The sequence below is a fragment of the Zootoca vivipara genome, chromosome 1 (assembly GCF_965207765.1).
Source record: "Zootoca vivipara chromosome 1, rZooViv2.hap1.1, whole genome shotgun sequence".
Classification (NCBI taxonomy): domain Eukaryota; kingdom Metazoa; phylum Chordata; class Lepidosauria; order Squamata; family Lacertidae; genus Zootoca; species Zootoca vivipara.
In genome coordinates, this window is record NC_142582.1 from 6,567,314 (window position 1) to 6,584,599 (window position 17,286).

At 43.6% G+C, this 17,286-nt stretch overlaps 1 protein-coding gene across 1 annotated transcript in view; it reads right to left on the reverse strand.

Annotated features, from left to right (window-relative positions):
* The window catches only part of UNC80 (unc-80 subunit of NALCN channel complex), a 131,610-nt gene extending 126,509 nt beyond the window's left edge, over positions 1-5,101 (reverse strand). Inside the window, exons 1-2 of the mRNA XM_088668750.1 lie at positions 4,734-5,101; positions 1,537-1,585 (exon numbers count right to left, since the gene is read on the reverse strand). Coding sequence (XP_088524876.1) covers positions 1,537-1,585; positions 4,734-4,825 — 141 coding nt within the window. The 5' untranslated portion in view covers positions 4,826-5,101. The remainder of the gene's footprint in view (positions 1-1,536; positions 1,586-4,733) is intronic.
* Between the last annotated feature and the right edge of the window lie 12,185 nt (positions 5,102-17,286).

Genomic DNA, 17,286 nt, shown 5'->3' on the forward strand with positions numbered 1-17,286 from the left:
TGATTCAGTAAATCAAGGTCATATGCTAGAAGAAAAGAAATGGGTCATATTTCTTTGAGGTAGCATTTGTAGCTGTGCCAACTGAATAGAAGAGCATAGGGAGTCAAAACTCGTGCATCAAGCTATGTCTGATGAGGTCCAGCAAACACAACAAGGCATCACCATCTGCATCAGTGCCAATGTGATTGACATGAGGTGCTGATATCCTATATTAGCAAAAGCCAGAACCAAAAGGCTTCAAGAACGACTGAGTTCATTAAATCATAAAATGGTAGAGTTAGGAGGGACCTCAAGGGTCTTCTAGTGCAACCTGCTGCACTGCAGGAATCTCAACCATAGCATCCCTGACCGATGGCCATCCAACCTCTGTTTTAAAACCTCCACTGAAGGAGAGTCCACCACATTCCTAGGGGGCTGTTCCACTGTCAAACTGCTTTTACTGCCAGAAAGTTCTTCCTGATGTTATAAAACGTGCCTACCAGCCTTACTGACAGGGATTCTGCAATGGATATGAGCACACACCCTCTGCAATGCATCTTCACACTGAGAATCTCATATGTCAGAATTATATATATAGATATTTCTCAATGAACTGGGGGGGAGGGAACAATGTAATAATTAATTTTAAAAAATGGTTTCATAAATTCAAAGATAAATACTGAATCAGCTCACATCACAAATAAAGAAAAGCACGAGAAGCAAATACACAAAACAATGGAATAGCTTTCTATGATAATCAACAATGAGGTGCGATCACAACACGGTTTACGTATTGGAGTAACTTTTGCAGAATAAGTGGGAAAGAATTTTCTTTTCTCACTTTTCTTTCTACTTTTTTCTTCTTCTTTTTTCCCCTTTTTCCTTTAAGGGGAAAAATTATGATAAATTATCCCAGAATAAGTGTTAGTTTTACAGCTTTTGGTTGCTTTTATTGTATTATTATTATTATTATTATTATTCAATTTATTCTATGATTATTATTAACATATTTCTTATTTTATGTTTTCTCTTCAAGGAAGAGTTGGGTTAGGGAGGTCAACGAATATATGTAAACAAGTTCCTTTCTTTTCTTTTCTTTATATCTTATGAAGGAAAGAGTAAAATAAGTTTGAGTGAATGGTTTCTTCTGAATATATTAAAAGTGCACTCTTTCCCATCAGAAAATTTGAATGTAACAGAACTCAATATAATATATTACGTTGTAATGTCTGTATGACGTGAAGATGTAAATATATGAAAATGAATAAAAAGTAGATTAAAAAAAGAATCTCATCTGTCAGAATTATATTGATTTTGCCAGTACATAATAATTGAAACTTTTTTGTATAAAACAACTAACAGTGTAAATCATGATAATAAATTTACTGTATATAGTAATATTGGTTTGTACTTAGCTACTTTTGCCATGGTAAGGCAAGTGCTACATTTGGGCCATTGAGCTTAACAAACATCTGCCAGTTTCCTTTACTAAAATTAAAGAAATGCATGCAAATCTGTATATATATATATATACATATAAAATTGAAAGTCACATACCACACATGAAGCTTCATACTGTTTTCCCAGTTTGGGCCTCAAAAATGCACTGAGGGGAGACAAAGAAGCTTGTCAAAGGAATGGTCATAGGTACGTAACACAATTAAACATGCTGAATTACAATGAAGGTTACAATGGTAGAATTACTTATGACATTGTGGCTATATAAATAAATCACATGCCAAGGTCCCAAGGAAACTGCATGTTACAAAGCTGGCAAATAGCCCCATGTGGCTGCATCTGAGAGATTTCTGCAGGGGCTACAGTAAATACTAGAGATGGAGGGATTTCCCTTTCCAACAGTAAATACTAGAGATGGAGGGATTTCCCTTTCCCAACAGTACATGGTATATGTCAGGGTGGGGTGGGCTAAAGAAAAGCAAGGGACACCCATTCAATCAGAGGCTTCAATTTTTGGAGTCTCAGGGTAAATATGTGCAGTGTAGGTGAGTGGACAGCAGCAGTAACTCCCTCATAACAGTCATCCAGCATCATTGGGAGGCCTGAAAAAAGTTTATGACAGCCTTCCCCAAGCTGCCATCTTCTTTAAGTTTTTGGACTACAACTCCCGTCAGCCCCAGCCAGCATATGGAGGGCACCAGTCTGCAGAAGGCTGGTTTAGGATGCTGTAGCAATGTGGGTGCAAGGAAAGGTGACTAGTTCTGGGATCTAATGTGAGGTGGAAGCCATTGTAAAGTCTCCTCTCCATGCCTAAGGCATGGCCTGCTCTGTAGGGTGAGTCCAATAATAAAAAAAGCCATGATTGTATTCATGCGAGAAGAAGATAATGCAACACTTGAACAAACTTAACTGAAAAAATGTCAAGAGTTATAGGGTCAGATGATACCAAAAATGTCCCCTTTCCAAACTCACACAATACAGTCCCCTGCTTCATTTAATGCCTGGGGCCCAGGTAGCTGAAGCACCAGCGTCTTGAACATGAACTTGCCTATTGGTTAATTTCATTTTCTGAAGTCTTGCGATGGGTGCCTCCTTTTTCAGAGGTGGTGAGGGGGTTCTCCTGGGGCCAGTTGGGGGGGTGCCCCTGTCTGTATAACACTCTCTCTAGGGATGTTCCCCAGTCTCCTTCACTATATTTTATTTAAGCACCAGGTACAAACAATTCCATTTATGAAGGCCTTTGATGGACTATAATTATATAGTCCAGATGGCTCAGTATATCAACTCCCAGCTCCACTAAAGGTGTGGAGCAAATGAAACGATGAACAATATTTTTTTGAAGTTAATAAATATTCTATACTATATTCATAAATATATTAAACATTATCCAGTCAAAGTGAAAAACTTTTCAATCTTATTGATTTTAATGGATTATTTAATGATGTGTTCAGAATCAGATTTATCTGATTGGAAGCAATGGGATGTATAAGTGATACCAATTGTAGTTATATATTTATATATTTACACCTGATGTTGCATGGCTTTAAAAAAATTTGTACTTTAAAAATTATAATTTAGCTTGTGTGTAAATCATACTGACATTTTCTATGCTTTATCTCAGAAAGTCTTCAGGATTCCATTTCAATGCTTTATCTCAGAAGGTCTTCAGGATTCCATTTCAATGTAAGGTGAAGTACTGTGAAGTATGGCAGTATCCCACCACTTTTCAAACAGTCTAAGTGGGGCAGGTATGAGCCAGGAGGTCCCTGGTTCATATCTTGCTTTAACCATGAATTCTTAGGTGACCTTAGTCAATAATGTGCTGTATTGGGGTAATGATAACAACTAACCATATAGGGTTGCTATTGTAAGTATTACTGAGATAATTGTGCAAAGTGCCTTAAACATGCTATAAATTGAAATAATTCATTATAATGTTTATACCCCTCCCTTCACTGTAAGAAAACTCATGATGAGTCACGTTCAAATAAAAACAATGAGTTGTATCCAATGCTAGTTGTACTGAGAGTAAGCCCACTGAAGTTATTAAATCTAAGTCTAATCATTAATACTTATTAATTTCATTGGGTCTCTTTTGAGTAGAAGTGCCATTGGTTTTACAACCCAATACAAACACAAACAATAAAATCAGACAATAAAACAATAAAACTACCTCAACCTGAATAACTTAATTTGCTTCCTCTAACAATGCCAGGTAGCTCAGTATGTCAACACACAGCTCCACTAAAGGCCTGGAGGAAGAAATGGGTTCACATCTGGCAGAAGCAGCTAAATAATGCTGAACTTCAGGGGGAATAGCACTCCACCCCAAGGGTACAAGCACCAAAAAGGCTCCTCATTGAGCTAAAGCATCACAGGTGTCACTTGGTGATGGAATGGCAAGAAGAGCCTTGCTAGTAGGTTTTAAATCTTGAGCAGGAAAATGTTGAGAGGCATTCTTTCATAGAACTGGGTCCTAAGTCATTCTGGACTTTGTACATAAACACTAAAACCTCAATTGGGCTCAGAAGCATGCAGGCAGCCAGTGAAAAACTCTTCAGAAGTGTTCTCTGGTTCCAAGCAGCTGCAGGGGTCAACACACTGACTATTGCCTTTGCAACAACTGCAGCTTCTGAACAGTCTTCAAGGGCAGCCCCACATACAGTGCATCTAACGTGGAGGTTGCTACAGCAGGGTTTACTGTAGCCAGGCTTATTTCTATACAGGAACAGTCAAAGCTGGTGAACCAGCCTATTCCACAAGCCTATTCACCACACTCTGAAGCAAAAGCTTGTTGCTGTGCCATGGTGGCAGTGGGTAAGCAGCACGGCTCAAAGGCAGATGCATTCTGACGTTTGATAGCTTGCTTCAGGGGTTTCTTCTCCTGGATTGTGTTGCTCACAGTGAGGACTGATGTAACCGGTTCTACAGACAACTGTGGCTCACCGAGGGAACTGGCAGAGCTGCTGTGCAGTTTTTGGGTCTGACTGCAGCTGGAGGATGGCATCAGGCGCCAAGGGAGGGGGAGAAAACGTGGAAGCACCTTAATTCTAAAAAACAAGAGCGAAGTACCCCTTATAGCACGCAGCACTCTCATCAGAAACGGAAAAAGCCTCAACCGTCTTGATCTGAGGGCGATCCCTTGGAAACAAGCGCCATACAGCCAGACGCACACACGGCTCCCTTTTGCTGTTGCAGGACTAGCAGCAGCAGCAGGAGGAGGCACTTGCTTAGGGGTTCTCAGCCGTTCCATCCCCAGCGAGACTTCGCAGGTAGCGCCCCCTACTCTCCCTTACCTGGTTTGCCTCCATAGGAAGGTCTGGATGGGCAGCGGGACCCCTCGGCCGCTCTCCTGGTCATGGCCTTCCGAGCTCTTCCTCTTCACCATGGTGCTGGCTCGCCTGCCCGTAACAGCTGCTGCTAGCCCATCGCTCGGCTCCGCCGGCAGCCTGCCCCTGCCTCCGGCTCTGCTGGTTGCAAAATGGCTGCAGAAGCGGCAGAAGCTGCCGAAGCAGCCAAGCAAAGGGGGGAGAAAAATCAGCGCAGCTTGCCGGGAGGCGGCGGCAGCCAAGGACAAGAGGATGCCCGCAGCGCGCCTGGCGTGTCTCTCGCCTTTCAGCACCTCCCCCTGTGGACAGCGACCGGCGCGGAGCGACGTGAGCCTGATGTGTCAAGGGGACAAGGCGAAGCTGCCAGGCGGGCGAGGTGGGGGGGTGGGGGCGCCAGGCGCCGACCCCCACGGATGCCAGCCTCCCAACGCCACAATGCACACAGCTGACCCCGAGGACAGAAAGTCTGGGCGCCCCCTCACCTACTTATAGCCACAAACTGTTAAGTTCATCCCGCAAAGAGACCCAACACGTCATGACCCAAAGGTTGGGGGCCCCCACCCCCCGCGCTTTATTTCCAGTGAGTAATATTTCCCAGCCTTCGCTAGACTGTCGCAGGGTAATCGTCTACCTGCCGATCCGACCATATATTTTTTTGGAAAGAGGAGAAATAAATCAGATGCAGAAAGCTAGAAAAGTCAAGTAATCTGAGGTGTTTGTTTCCAAAGGAGGACTTCACTACCTTCAGGGTCGCAGTGTCACTTTTTTACTTTTTTAGAATGGGTCTACTTAATAGCTAGCTAGGGTAAAGAAAGAGGGTGTTCATGAAGGGTGGGGACATTATCCTGTTTCAGATCCTTCAAACACAGAATTGGATTTGCCCTAACTTAGGTCCCATTGATTCCAACTTTCTCTAGGTCAAGATGTTTATAATGACTTCATTGGGCAATCACCTCATTTCGCTGTTTGGATCACATTATAGGGCTGCTTAAGGAATTTCCCATCCAACTAAAAAGCACAGTTGAATTATTTGTAATATGGAATGAATATTATTACTATATTATTACTGAATCAAGAGCAGCTGCACATGTCAATAAACTGGTGCCTGAATGCAATCATAGGCTGGATTAAAGCTAATAAATTGTTGAGTCCTGACAAGAAGAAGAAGAGTAAGAAGAGTTTGGATTTGATATCCGGCTTTATCACTACCCGAAGGAGTCTCAAAGCGGCTAACATTCTCCTTTCCCTTCCTCCCGCACAACAGACACCCTGTGAGGTGGGTGGGGCTGAGAGACTTCAAAGAAGTGTGACTAGCCCAAGGTCACCCAGCAGCTGCATGTGGAGGAGCGGAGACGGGAACCCAGTTCCCCAGATTACGAGTCTATGCTCTTAACCACTACACCACACTGGCCATGGAAGTTGCATCACTTGGAGAGAAAAACTGGAATGGTGGGGTGGGGATTCAGAGAGAAAGGATTGGTCTTTTTGAGCCCCGCCTTGCGTGACCCCCTGCCTGGAAACCAATGTCCCCACTGTGGAAGGACGTGTATATCCAGAATTGGCCTCCACAGTCATTTACGGACTCATTGTTAAAACCGTTTTTATGGAAGACAATCTTACTCAGCTATGAGTGATCGCCAAAGAAGAAGTATAGGAAGAAGCACATGGCTGGCTAGAATCCTGAACAGGAGCATTAGGGAAGAAGCATACACTGCAACATTTTGTTGCAGGTCTTACTCACATGTGATTTATCTTTATTTTCCTGTGTGAAGTTACACACACTAGAGGGTGTCTCAGCTTAAAAGCAACACAGTTTTCTTTTTAAACAGCTGGGCATTTTTTTCTTTAGAGAAACAGAATTACTCCAAAGACAGGGCAAAATAATTTATTGACTTCATTGAAGCAACACAATTATCAGGATGAATAAACTGTCAAGACTGTGAGCCCAGATTAACCATCTGCTTTCCTCAACGAGGGACCAAGAAGTTCTCACAAAACGCTGCATCCCTGCATTTAGGGATAGCTCAACTCTTCCCTCCATAGCAACGGAACAAGTCAGTAACTAGGGGTGGGGCAGCAACAACAGACAGAATGCTACAAAGCCAGCCACAGTCCTCTGTGCTGCTGCACTTCACTGCATTTAGCACCCATTTCAGAAGGCAAACTTCGCCGTGTGAAATTGAATTAAAGGTAAAAGCAAAGGACCCCTGACAGTTAAGTCCAGTCGCGGATGACTCTGGGGTTGCGGAGCTCATCTTGCTTTACAGGCCGAGGAAGCTGACGTTTGTCCGCAGACAGTTTTTCCGGGTCATGTGGCCAGCATGACTAAGCCGCTTCCCATCGGAGCAGTACCTATTTATCTACTTACACAGGCATCCCCAAACTTCGGCCCTCCAGATGTTTTGGACTACAATTCCCATCATCCCTGACCACTGGTCCTCTTAGCTAGGGATCATGGGAGTTGTAGGCCAAAACATCTGGAGGGCCGAAGTTTGGGGAAGTCTGTACTTACACTTGGACATGCTTTCGAACTGCTAGGTTGGCAGAAGCTGGGACTGAGCAACTGAAGCTCACCCCATTGCGGGGCTCTGTGGTTTAGACCACAGTGCCACCCACATCCCTAAAATTGAATTAAAGGTAAAGGTAAAGGGACCCCTGACCATTAGGTCCAGTCGTGACCAACTCTGGGGTTGCGGCACTCATCTCGCATTATTGGCCGAGGGAGCTGGCGTACAGCTTCCAGATCATGTGGCCAGCATGACAAAGCCACTTCTGGCGAACCAGAGCAGCACACGCAAACGCCGTTTACCTTCCCACTGTAGCGGTACCTATTTATCTACTTGCACTTTGACGTGCTTTTGAACTGCTAGGTTGGCAGGAGCTGGGACCGAGCAACGGGAGCTCACCCTGTCGTGGGGATTCAAATCGCCAACCTTCTGATTGGTCTGTGGTTTAACCCACAGTGCCACCCATGTCCCATTAAATTGAATTAAAGGTGTGCTAAAACAAGATGTGAATTCAGCTAAACCTGAACCTGTGTGTACACAAATTATATGCTCTTAGACTCTCTCAGTGTGACCTGGATGTCCTACAAAATCTAGGGTCTTGCTTATGCAAACAGTTCCTACCTGCATACAGTTTGTTTATGCAAAGGTTCTATAAACAGGCTGAGTTGAACATACAGGGGTCAGGAGGCACAATCCTGCTTCTCTGCCTCATCCAATGCATTCACTGGACAAGCTATGTCTTCTGAACAGGGCTTATAAGAACTGAGTATCTGGTACTTACTCTTCATAGCATATTCTATATCACTTAAACCACTTGTTGTGAATCAACTTTTTATTTCGGTAAATGTTTTTATGTGGCATCTGATGAAGGTATATTTCACAATAAATAATATCTTCTTGCCTAAAAAGTTATGATTTGGACTTTGTTTTTCAAATAAGAATTATCCTTTTTTTAAAAAAATAAACATTTTTATTAGATTTTCCAATTTAAATATCTAATCCATTTTCAAATTATACAAATTATACAAATATCAATTAAACAATTAATCCAAATCTTCTGCCAAATTATACAAATTTAAATTTGACTTCCCATGCTTCAGACTCAGAAAGCCTAGTCTTCTTATACCGTAGTCACTGCTTTCTAATCAATAAAATCCAGATCTTATCCAATAGTCTATTAAAACCCTTTTATCTTCTTTCAAGCCCCTGAGTTTTTTGAGCAAGCAAGTTTGAGCAGACCATATATATTTCTGTGTGAATTTATGCCTATGATTCCTCTATAAATTAGCACTATCTCTTCACACGCTGGTATCTTGCCAAGTCTGTCCAGAAATCCAGAAATCCTTCTCACAGCCAGCAGCAGCCATCTTCGAGCAGTCCCCATACATCAAATCTTTAATCCTCTGTGATGTTTTCTCCAGATCGCTCCAGATTGCAACTCAATATAGCCTTTTCAGGGGAGATTTGCCAGATCAGAACTATAAACACACATCTAATGTCTTATTTATGGCTCTCTCCCCCTTTGACTAATATCATAGCCGGCTTTGTCTCCAGTATGGCGGAATCTAAATTATAGCTGCGTCATAACTCAAACGTTTCTTGACAGGTTTCTGGCTGCTAATGAGATTGCTTCTCTTTGATGCCCATATTTTGAGAAATCTTTAACCACATTCCAAGCGAATCCAAGAGTACATACTTTGATTATTTATATTTTCAATTCACACAGTTTACATATTTTTTAAAAACCATATTAATTCAATAAATTTCCCACTTTCCAATCTTGCTTGCTTTATAAATGTTGTTTACGGTTCTTCAGGCAGGAGTTTTGTTAAGTAATTGTAAAACACAGTAAAACAAAATTATAAAGTTCTCGCTCCCCTCTTCAGCTCCGTCACATACCATTTCTTCTTGGTTACATTCCTCTGTTATCTTTTGTTTTCTCAGTGGCTGAGCTTCTATATATATAAAAATGTAGGCATTGTGTGCGCAGAGGTCACAGCCCTTTCTCCGGGGAATGAGAGGGGAATCACAAGGATAAGCCGGGGGTAAGGGGAGGAGTGGGGGGAATCACTTGGATATGTCATGGACCGGCACAGGGTGGAGGAAATCACACAAATAACCCACAGCAATGTGTGGCAGGGCCAGCTAGTAGCAATATATATCTTCTTTCCTTGTCTGAAGCATGTCCACGACTTATATCCAATCTTTCTCTTCTCATGGAGCCTGTTTTCGCTCATAGAGACAGCGTCCAGGGGATCGACTTCCTCGGGGGCTTTCCATCCAGTACCCCCAGGCTTTCCCTCCTTCTGAAGTCGAAGCTGGTAGTGGGCAACTGCGGATGAGACTGCATTTTCCCGTACCCTGGGAAAACTTTGAGAGGCTGCATACTCCCCTTTACATCCTCGTAAATTACCCCATGGGGGCCGGAGAGATGGTATTTTCAGCCATCTTCTACGGCGATCTAAGCGGAAGTCTCAAAGAAGAATTATCCTTTATAGTAATGGTCCCACTTTATTCTCCCCTAGATCAGACCACCCCTGTAGTTCAGTTCTGGGCACCACAATTTAAGAACGATATTGACAAGTTGGAAAGTGTGCAGAAGAGGGTCTGGAAATCAACCCTTATGAGGAACAGTTGAGGGAATTGGGTATGTTTAGCCTTGTAAAGAGGAGACTGAGAGGTGATATGATAGCCCACTTCTAAAGGGCTTTCTAAAGGGCTTTCACTTGGAAGATGGAGCAAACTTGTTTTCTGCTCCTCTGGATGGTAGGACTTGACCCAATGGATTCATGTTATAAGGAAGGGGATTCTAACTAAACATCAAGAACCTTCTGGTGGTAAGAGCTTTTTGACAATGGAACAGACTCCCAAGAGGGGTGGTGGGCTCTCCTTCCTTGGAGTCTTTAAAGCATAGGCTGGATGGCTACCTGTCATGTATGATCTAGTTGAGATTCCTGCATTGCAGGGGGTTGGACTAGATGACCCTCGGGGTCCCTCGAACTCTACAATTCTATGATTCTATGATAGTTGCATCAAGAGGTATCTCCTGTTCCCAGGGCTTGAAGAAGGAGTTGAGTCCCAGGGAGGCTGTTCCATTTGGGCAATTGGGGCACTGCCCCACTAATCTCAGCCTTCACCACCTGCCTGCCTTCTTGCTGATATCCAATCCAGAGATAGAACTGCATGTCAGATTCCTGTTCCTTTGTCTTAGTGTTGCCCTTGCTAAATTCACCAAGGAGCAGGATGTCAGGCTTGGGTCTCTCCTACACACACACACACGAGACGACTCCGGCAGTTAATTATTTCATACTTTCCTCCGATAGCACAGTTGCCGGAACTAAGATCCGCCCCCTTTCCCCCCAACAAGAAAAGCACCACCTTCCTGTTAGTTTTGTGCTTCTCGTTTAATCTCGTGTGTCTACGAGATCAGGGAGATTGCACTCCCACTATTTCTGTGTCTGTGTCGCTATCTGAGCTTTGCAGCTGCATTTCTGCTCTCTGTGTCTCACTGCTTCTCCCCCCTCTCTTAGGAATTACCCCCCTCCTTCTACTGTATCTGTCTTGTCTCTGCCTGTCAGAGAGTCCCGTTCTCTGACACAGGATGGGATAAAACTAGAATTAGCTGACTCCACCTGCCTTTGGCTATTATGGATTGGTTGGATGCAGAGGAATGGTGGGAGGAACCAGCTGGAGAACCCCCAGGGGATGAAGGCTCAGAGTCCGGGGAGTGGTGGTGGGACAATGATGACTGGTCACAGGGAGAAGGCTGGGAAGAAGAGGCGTAAGAAGCTGAAGAGGTAACAGGCTTAGTGAGTCGGGTGAGTCTGTGGCAAAGAGAAGTCAAGAATCAGAGGCAGAAACTGAAGCTGAAGCCGGTGAGAGGGAGGAGGGAGACCAAGAGGTAGAGATGAGACAGGCTGGTAAAAGGTTACTAATGTCTCCCCCCTTGACCAGCTCCCTTCCCCCTCACCTGCTCCAGAACCAGAAGAGGCATGAAAAGGGTGGAGGGAAGGTTGACTGCACAGACACACATTCTCTGCTTGGAAAAAGCCCTGGAGTGGAGGGGGCTTAGATGACTGTGAGGAGGTGAGGGTCTTTCAGTCTCTGCAATTGAATTTTATGGAGAAAGACCTCTGGGAATGAGCTGTTGTGCTCATTAGGCCTGACACTCAACCAAGTCTATGGAGGTCGTGTTTCTGCTAATAAAGAGTTGGCTCCATCTTTGAACTGTGTGATTACTGACCACTCCTTTGATATTGGCTCTACAGTTGGTCTCCCTGCCTCCTGTGCCAGTGGTCCCATTCGTCATCAGCCACAACTGTCCTAGGCTTCCCTTTTCTTTTAGGACTAGCATTTTTATTCAGATAAGGAGATACATTTGAACACTGATGAGGAAGAGCTTTCCCTTTGCAGGAGGAAGGGGAAGCATAAAATGTTTGTGACAGTGGGAGGTAAAAAGGTGTGGGAGACAGTTGTGTCTTCATCAGTGGTTTTCCCCTGTCAGGGCTGGGGAAAACTCAGTGTGATGGCCTCAACTCATACATTGATATGTTCTAAATGTATTATCCAAGCAGTGGGGTAGAGTTGCTATGGGGATGCTAATCCCATGGCAACATGCAGACTGGCTCTTAAACCGAACCCTGGCGATGCAAAGAGAAGAGGATTCCAAGGAAGCTGCAGCCACCATTTGAGTACACTCAATATAACAGAAAGAAAATGGTGCTGGCTATAAGAAATGGTCCAGGCTCATGCCGGCAGCTTGCTCACCATGGCCTGTTCTTCAGAGATCATTAAAAAAACCAGACAGAGCAAGGATTCAGTCCAATACTCACATAACAGATCATCGGGGGAAATATTTCTCTTTTAGATGGAAAGGGGGATTGCAGCAGAGCTGTTTACATGCCAGCAGATATTCCTCTCTGTTGCTTCTGTTACAGCAGAATCAGAACAGAGTGGCAAGCAGTTGCTATGATACTCATGTCATGCTGGATTTTGAGACTGCTTTCTTGCCCCCACTCAGTAAATAATCAGGATCCATCATTTAGCACAACATGAAGCCAGACATATGGAGTAGATAAAGAATTAGAAAAGAAGGCCCAGATTACGCAAATAAAGATATGAAAGTGGTGGGAAAGCATAATACACTGTGATGATTATAGGGTCATTGTGTGCTCTCGCGCGCGCACACACACACCACACACCCATGTATGGATTCAAAGCTTACAATTTCCCAGTTATCTGTTGCAGCAGCTGTGCCCGCAAAGACATTCCAATTTTAACAAACACTTAAGGCAGTGTTTCCAAGAGAGACTGGTGCCAAATTTGTCTTACTGAGCAATTGCTATAGAAGGTTCTGAAAACAACTCAGCTCACACTGATGCTTCTGGGCAGAGAATATGACATTAGTTTAGGAGCTAAACAACCTTTTGAAAAACCTCATTGCACATTTTTGCACTCAACTGGTATCTCATTTGTAGAGATAATTTGAACCATCTATTTTGCTCCCCAAAATGGTTTTGTGGACTTGGCTCCTTCATTTGGAACTTTTGCCAACTTTCTGCTTCTGGAATCCACTCCCCCTTCAAATTTGCTGGAACATGGCAGGTTCTGGGACCAATAGTTGGCTTTAGATATTTTTGTAATATGGCATTTATTTCTTTTATTTTTTCCATTTCCATTTTGATGGCAATGTAGAGGAAATATTTTCTGAAAAATGAATGTGAAGCACCCAGAATGAATAAGTCTGAAAGGCACAAAGTCTACACCAGCTCAGAGTGAAGAAGAGCATAGATGCCATACATGGATGACTGGTTTATTTCTGTTTAAAACCATAAGCTTTCATGGCGTGTATCATGTATTAGATAACTCTACATGACATAAAGCCGTATCAGTTTACTGAGAATGACTCATTTAACCATGGAGTGTGCAGGGGTATATGCAAGGCAGAGTAAGCAGCTACAACTCTTTAAGAGTGCTCTGAGGGGCAGCACGCGCACACACAGGACATCATACAGTGAAAAAGCACTTCTAACAAAATCAAGGCTATTCAGCCTCAAATAAAGGAGAGAGCACTGGCAAACACCCCTGAAAGATGTGGCACAACAGCATGCTGTGTGTGTGACATCAGCCAAAGTGGAAATCCCTGCCCAGCATGTGGGAAGGACTGCAGAAAATGTGGCAAGTTTAATCATTCTGCTAAAATGTGTTGAACAATTCTAAGGCAATATTTTCCATTGCTACTGTAAGGTTAGTACAGGGCCAAGTCAAAATGAATGCTGAACAAAGCAACAACTTTATTGCTCTGAAGAGTTCGTGGAAAAGCTGAAAGCCTCCTTTCAAGATACAGCATGACCTATGGTTGCAATAACCAAAAGCTCCCCATTCCTTCCATCCTGCTCCACCCAGAAGTATTTTCTGAAGTCTTAATAACTGGGAGATGACTGTACCAAGATTTCAGTTTCCGCACACACGCCTTGCCAATAATTGGCTTCTCTTTTTATTATTACAGTATGTCCATCCTAATTTTTTTAAGCCAACCAATTCCTTTCTATAGACCAAAAAGCACCAATATCTTCTGTATATTGTATATCTATAAGGAAGCTTTTTAAAGTTTTATTATGTTTTTATATATGTTGGAAGCCACCCAGAGTGGCTGGGGCATCCCTGTCAGATGGGTGGGGTACAAACAAGCAAACAAATAAAAAATATCTGTGCAAAAATAGTAGTCTTGTTGAGGTGGATCAGTTTTAGGGCATATAAACCAAAGTAGAACTAGATCAAAGTCTTTGATGTTGAGAAAACTGCACCAAAATATATTTCTACAGTACCTTTTACTGCTCTGTGGGGAGGCCTGTCTCATTTTCCCCTACTTGTTTGCAGCTGTTTTATTTCTAAATTTCAAGTAGAAGCCCAAGGGACAGGACTCTGAAAGGAGTATTACAACGCAAGTAGTTCTGAAACCCACTCAGCCCTTATGGATTTCACTTAACTGTGTTTGCCTCCTAACACTGATGTGGGGGCAGCGGGTATTTGGAAGGGAAAACTGGCAGGCAGAGCTGGGATGATTAATCCTCTCCACTTCTATCTATTGTTTCTTGTAGATGCCTCATCAGTTGTTTCTAACCCATTTTTCCACATTTGGCTCCAAGACTGGAATTAAGTCCTGCGCGGGGGGGACGGGGGGAACTTTACAGGGCAGGAATGGCAGGTGCAGGAACCTGCCCCTGCTAATTCTCCCCTAAGCATCAAACCAACCATCCTACTACCTAGTTACTGTGAATACATGTATTTGCTTAAGTAATGTCACACACTGTTCTGTCCTCAGCTTTGAAGGGTTGGCTTTTTAGAGTAGCCTTCTAAATGCTTATTAAAGCGCCCCCTGGTGGCTTGTTTACTTCAACAACAACCTGCCTCACTCTGTCTAGACTGCAAGGATATAGAACCTTCAGCCAAATTGTTGTTTGAGGAAAAAATATTACGGACAGTATGCTCTGTATATCTGTGTGTGTGTGTTTCTGTGCAGGCACAAGTATTTTAAAAATGCACAACATTGTTATCAGGGCTTTCACGCAGGAAGCAGCATCACAACAATGAATAAAGACGAGTCCTATGAACCTGTGTGGAATGTGGTTTGCTTAGCAGCAGTGTTTAACCACAGCTGCTGTTTTCCTTCCAACATTTTGCATTCACAAGGGCTGTGTGCCAGAGGGTGCTCAGTGAAAACTGGGCCTTGTCACTTCCCTTTAGAAACAATCCTAGTGGTGTGGCAGTAAAACTGCTAGCACATTTGCAAAGCTGAGCAGTATCCGGTATGGTTTCAAATTGGGAAGGGGACCATGTGTTGAGATTCCTGACATTGGGATCCCTACCAACTTTACAATTGCCATATTTTTCCATATATAAGTCGATGTTTTTTGTTTTAAAAAATCTTCCAAAAATTGGGGGTTGTCTTATACACAGACAGGGTTTACAAAAACACTACTTACCTTCCCACGGCTGCCATGAAGAAGCTGTCGGAACTGCCAATCATTTCATCATAATCATAAAATGTTGATTTCTTAATTTGGGGTTCAAAAAAATAAGCGTCGTTTTATACATAGAAAACACAGAAAAATACGGTATAGGATCCTGATTCTATGCGGTCATTTCCTATAAATAGGTAGTTCTTGCACAACTTAGCAGCAGCCTCCTCTCATCCTGGTAGCACTTTGTTGGTTATTCAACTTGTGACTAGGCCGATAGGGACAATAGAAGGGTAATACATATAAAAGAGCACACACAGCTTCCCCTAAAGCATCATGGGAAGTGTAGTTTGTTAAGGGTATTGAGAACTGTAGCTGTTAAGGGTAAACTAGTTCCCAGGATCAATTTTTTAAAAAATGTATCTTGTGTACTGAGGCAGAAACTTGTGTCAGTACAGTAGGAATTTGATTTAAGGGCGAGTGCCTGGTAGCTTAGACTGCCTTAGAATCAACTTACACACACACCCCCCCCCCATTCAGGAAATACTTTGGCTTATTATTAAATTTACATCCCGCTCTTCCTCCCAACGGTGCCCAGGGCAGCAAGTGCCCAGCCCTTCCAGACCCTTTAGGCCTCCTTCCCTGACTTACCATGGCAGGTGGGAGAGAAGTCTCTCCTCGCTCCCATCATGGGCCCTTGGTCTGCTGCCAGGCATTTCCCAGCCACCCAAATGACATTTCCCAGCCGTCAAAGAAAACTACATTTCCCCAAGGCCAGAGAAGGGTTAGGGAAATGCCTCCCCACCCTTCCTCCTTTCCATGGTGTCCTGCCAATGCACACCTTTGCAGAGAGGTGGTTCATGTGCTGTTGGTTTGCTCTTTGTACACAGCTTAGTGTAAAGAGTTTATCGGCCCATTATTGCCATCTCAATCTGAACATTTGCACACTTATTATTTGACTTTTCTCCTTGTAGTTCAGAATGGAGTTCCGGAAAGTTCCAGCTGGAAAAAAAGAAAGGCAATTCTACCTGCTTAGTGTTTATATTCCATGTATAAACCACAATGGCTGGTGCTCTGATTTAGTTTGGTGGTTAATATTAGCTGCGTACACACTTTTTTACCTCCTGCTCCAATTGTGAAGGCCAGTGGCTGCTGCAAATAAATTTTTCTCTCTGTGAAGTAGCAGCACTGTTCATTGGGTTGGATGGGAAAAGGAGGGAGGGAGAGATATTGGAAGCTGGGAAGAGGGCAAGAAAAGCACGACTCTGACCGATTAAAACCTGAGCCAGACAGCAATAGCTAGCTCCTAATGCTCACCTCATGCTTGAGGCGAACATCACATGCTACCCCAAATACTAGGCTTGCCAACATCACTATCCGCTTCTGTCTGTAGGCCGAGTGCTCGCATAAGGGAATACTCGCTTCAACACATAGAAAACTAGAGAGAAGTCTAAACTAGAAGGTCCCCGTCCCCCCAGTTACCTGTTTCCTTCTGTTCAGTCTTGCAAACGTCAAGTTTCTGTTGGAATTGGTACAGCCGGGCAGCAGCTTTCCTAGTTCAGAAAGAAGCAGGCCTCCATTTCGACCAGGAACACACAGGCCGCAATCCTAAACCCACCTACCTGGGAGCCAGCCGCACTGCACTGCAGGCAAGGGGGTTTACTTCTGAGGAAACGCTGTGCTGAAGTAAAAAAAAGGTGCAGGCCAGGGCCCTGAATTGACCCCTTAGGCCATTAGGTCTAGAGGGCCAAACTGCCCACCTGCACCACTGATGAGAGTCATTATTGAAAGGAGAAAACTTACAAAGGCAAATCAGGTGAGGATGCCGATATATTAAGAGGCCCTACTTTGGGGGGGGGGGCTGGGGCTGAGAGGAGAAATGCAAAGAAAGAAGACGGGGTGCAAGCAATTAGATGACAAGCGATTTTATTTTGCAAAACAATCACTATACAGCAACAAATACAATTGCAAATTGGATTGAAAAACATGAACTACCTACCACCAGCCATTCATGAAATGCCTCTTTTATGATAACAGGATCTAGAATTGCCA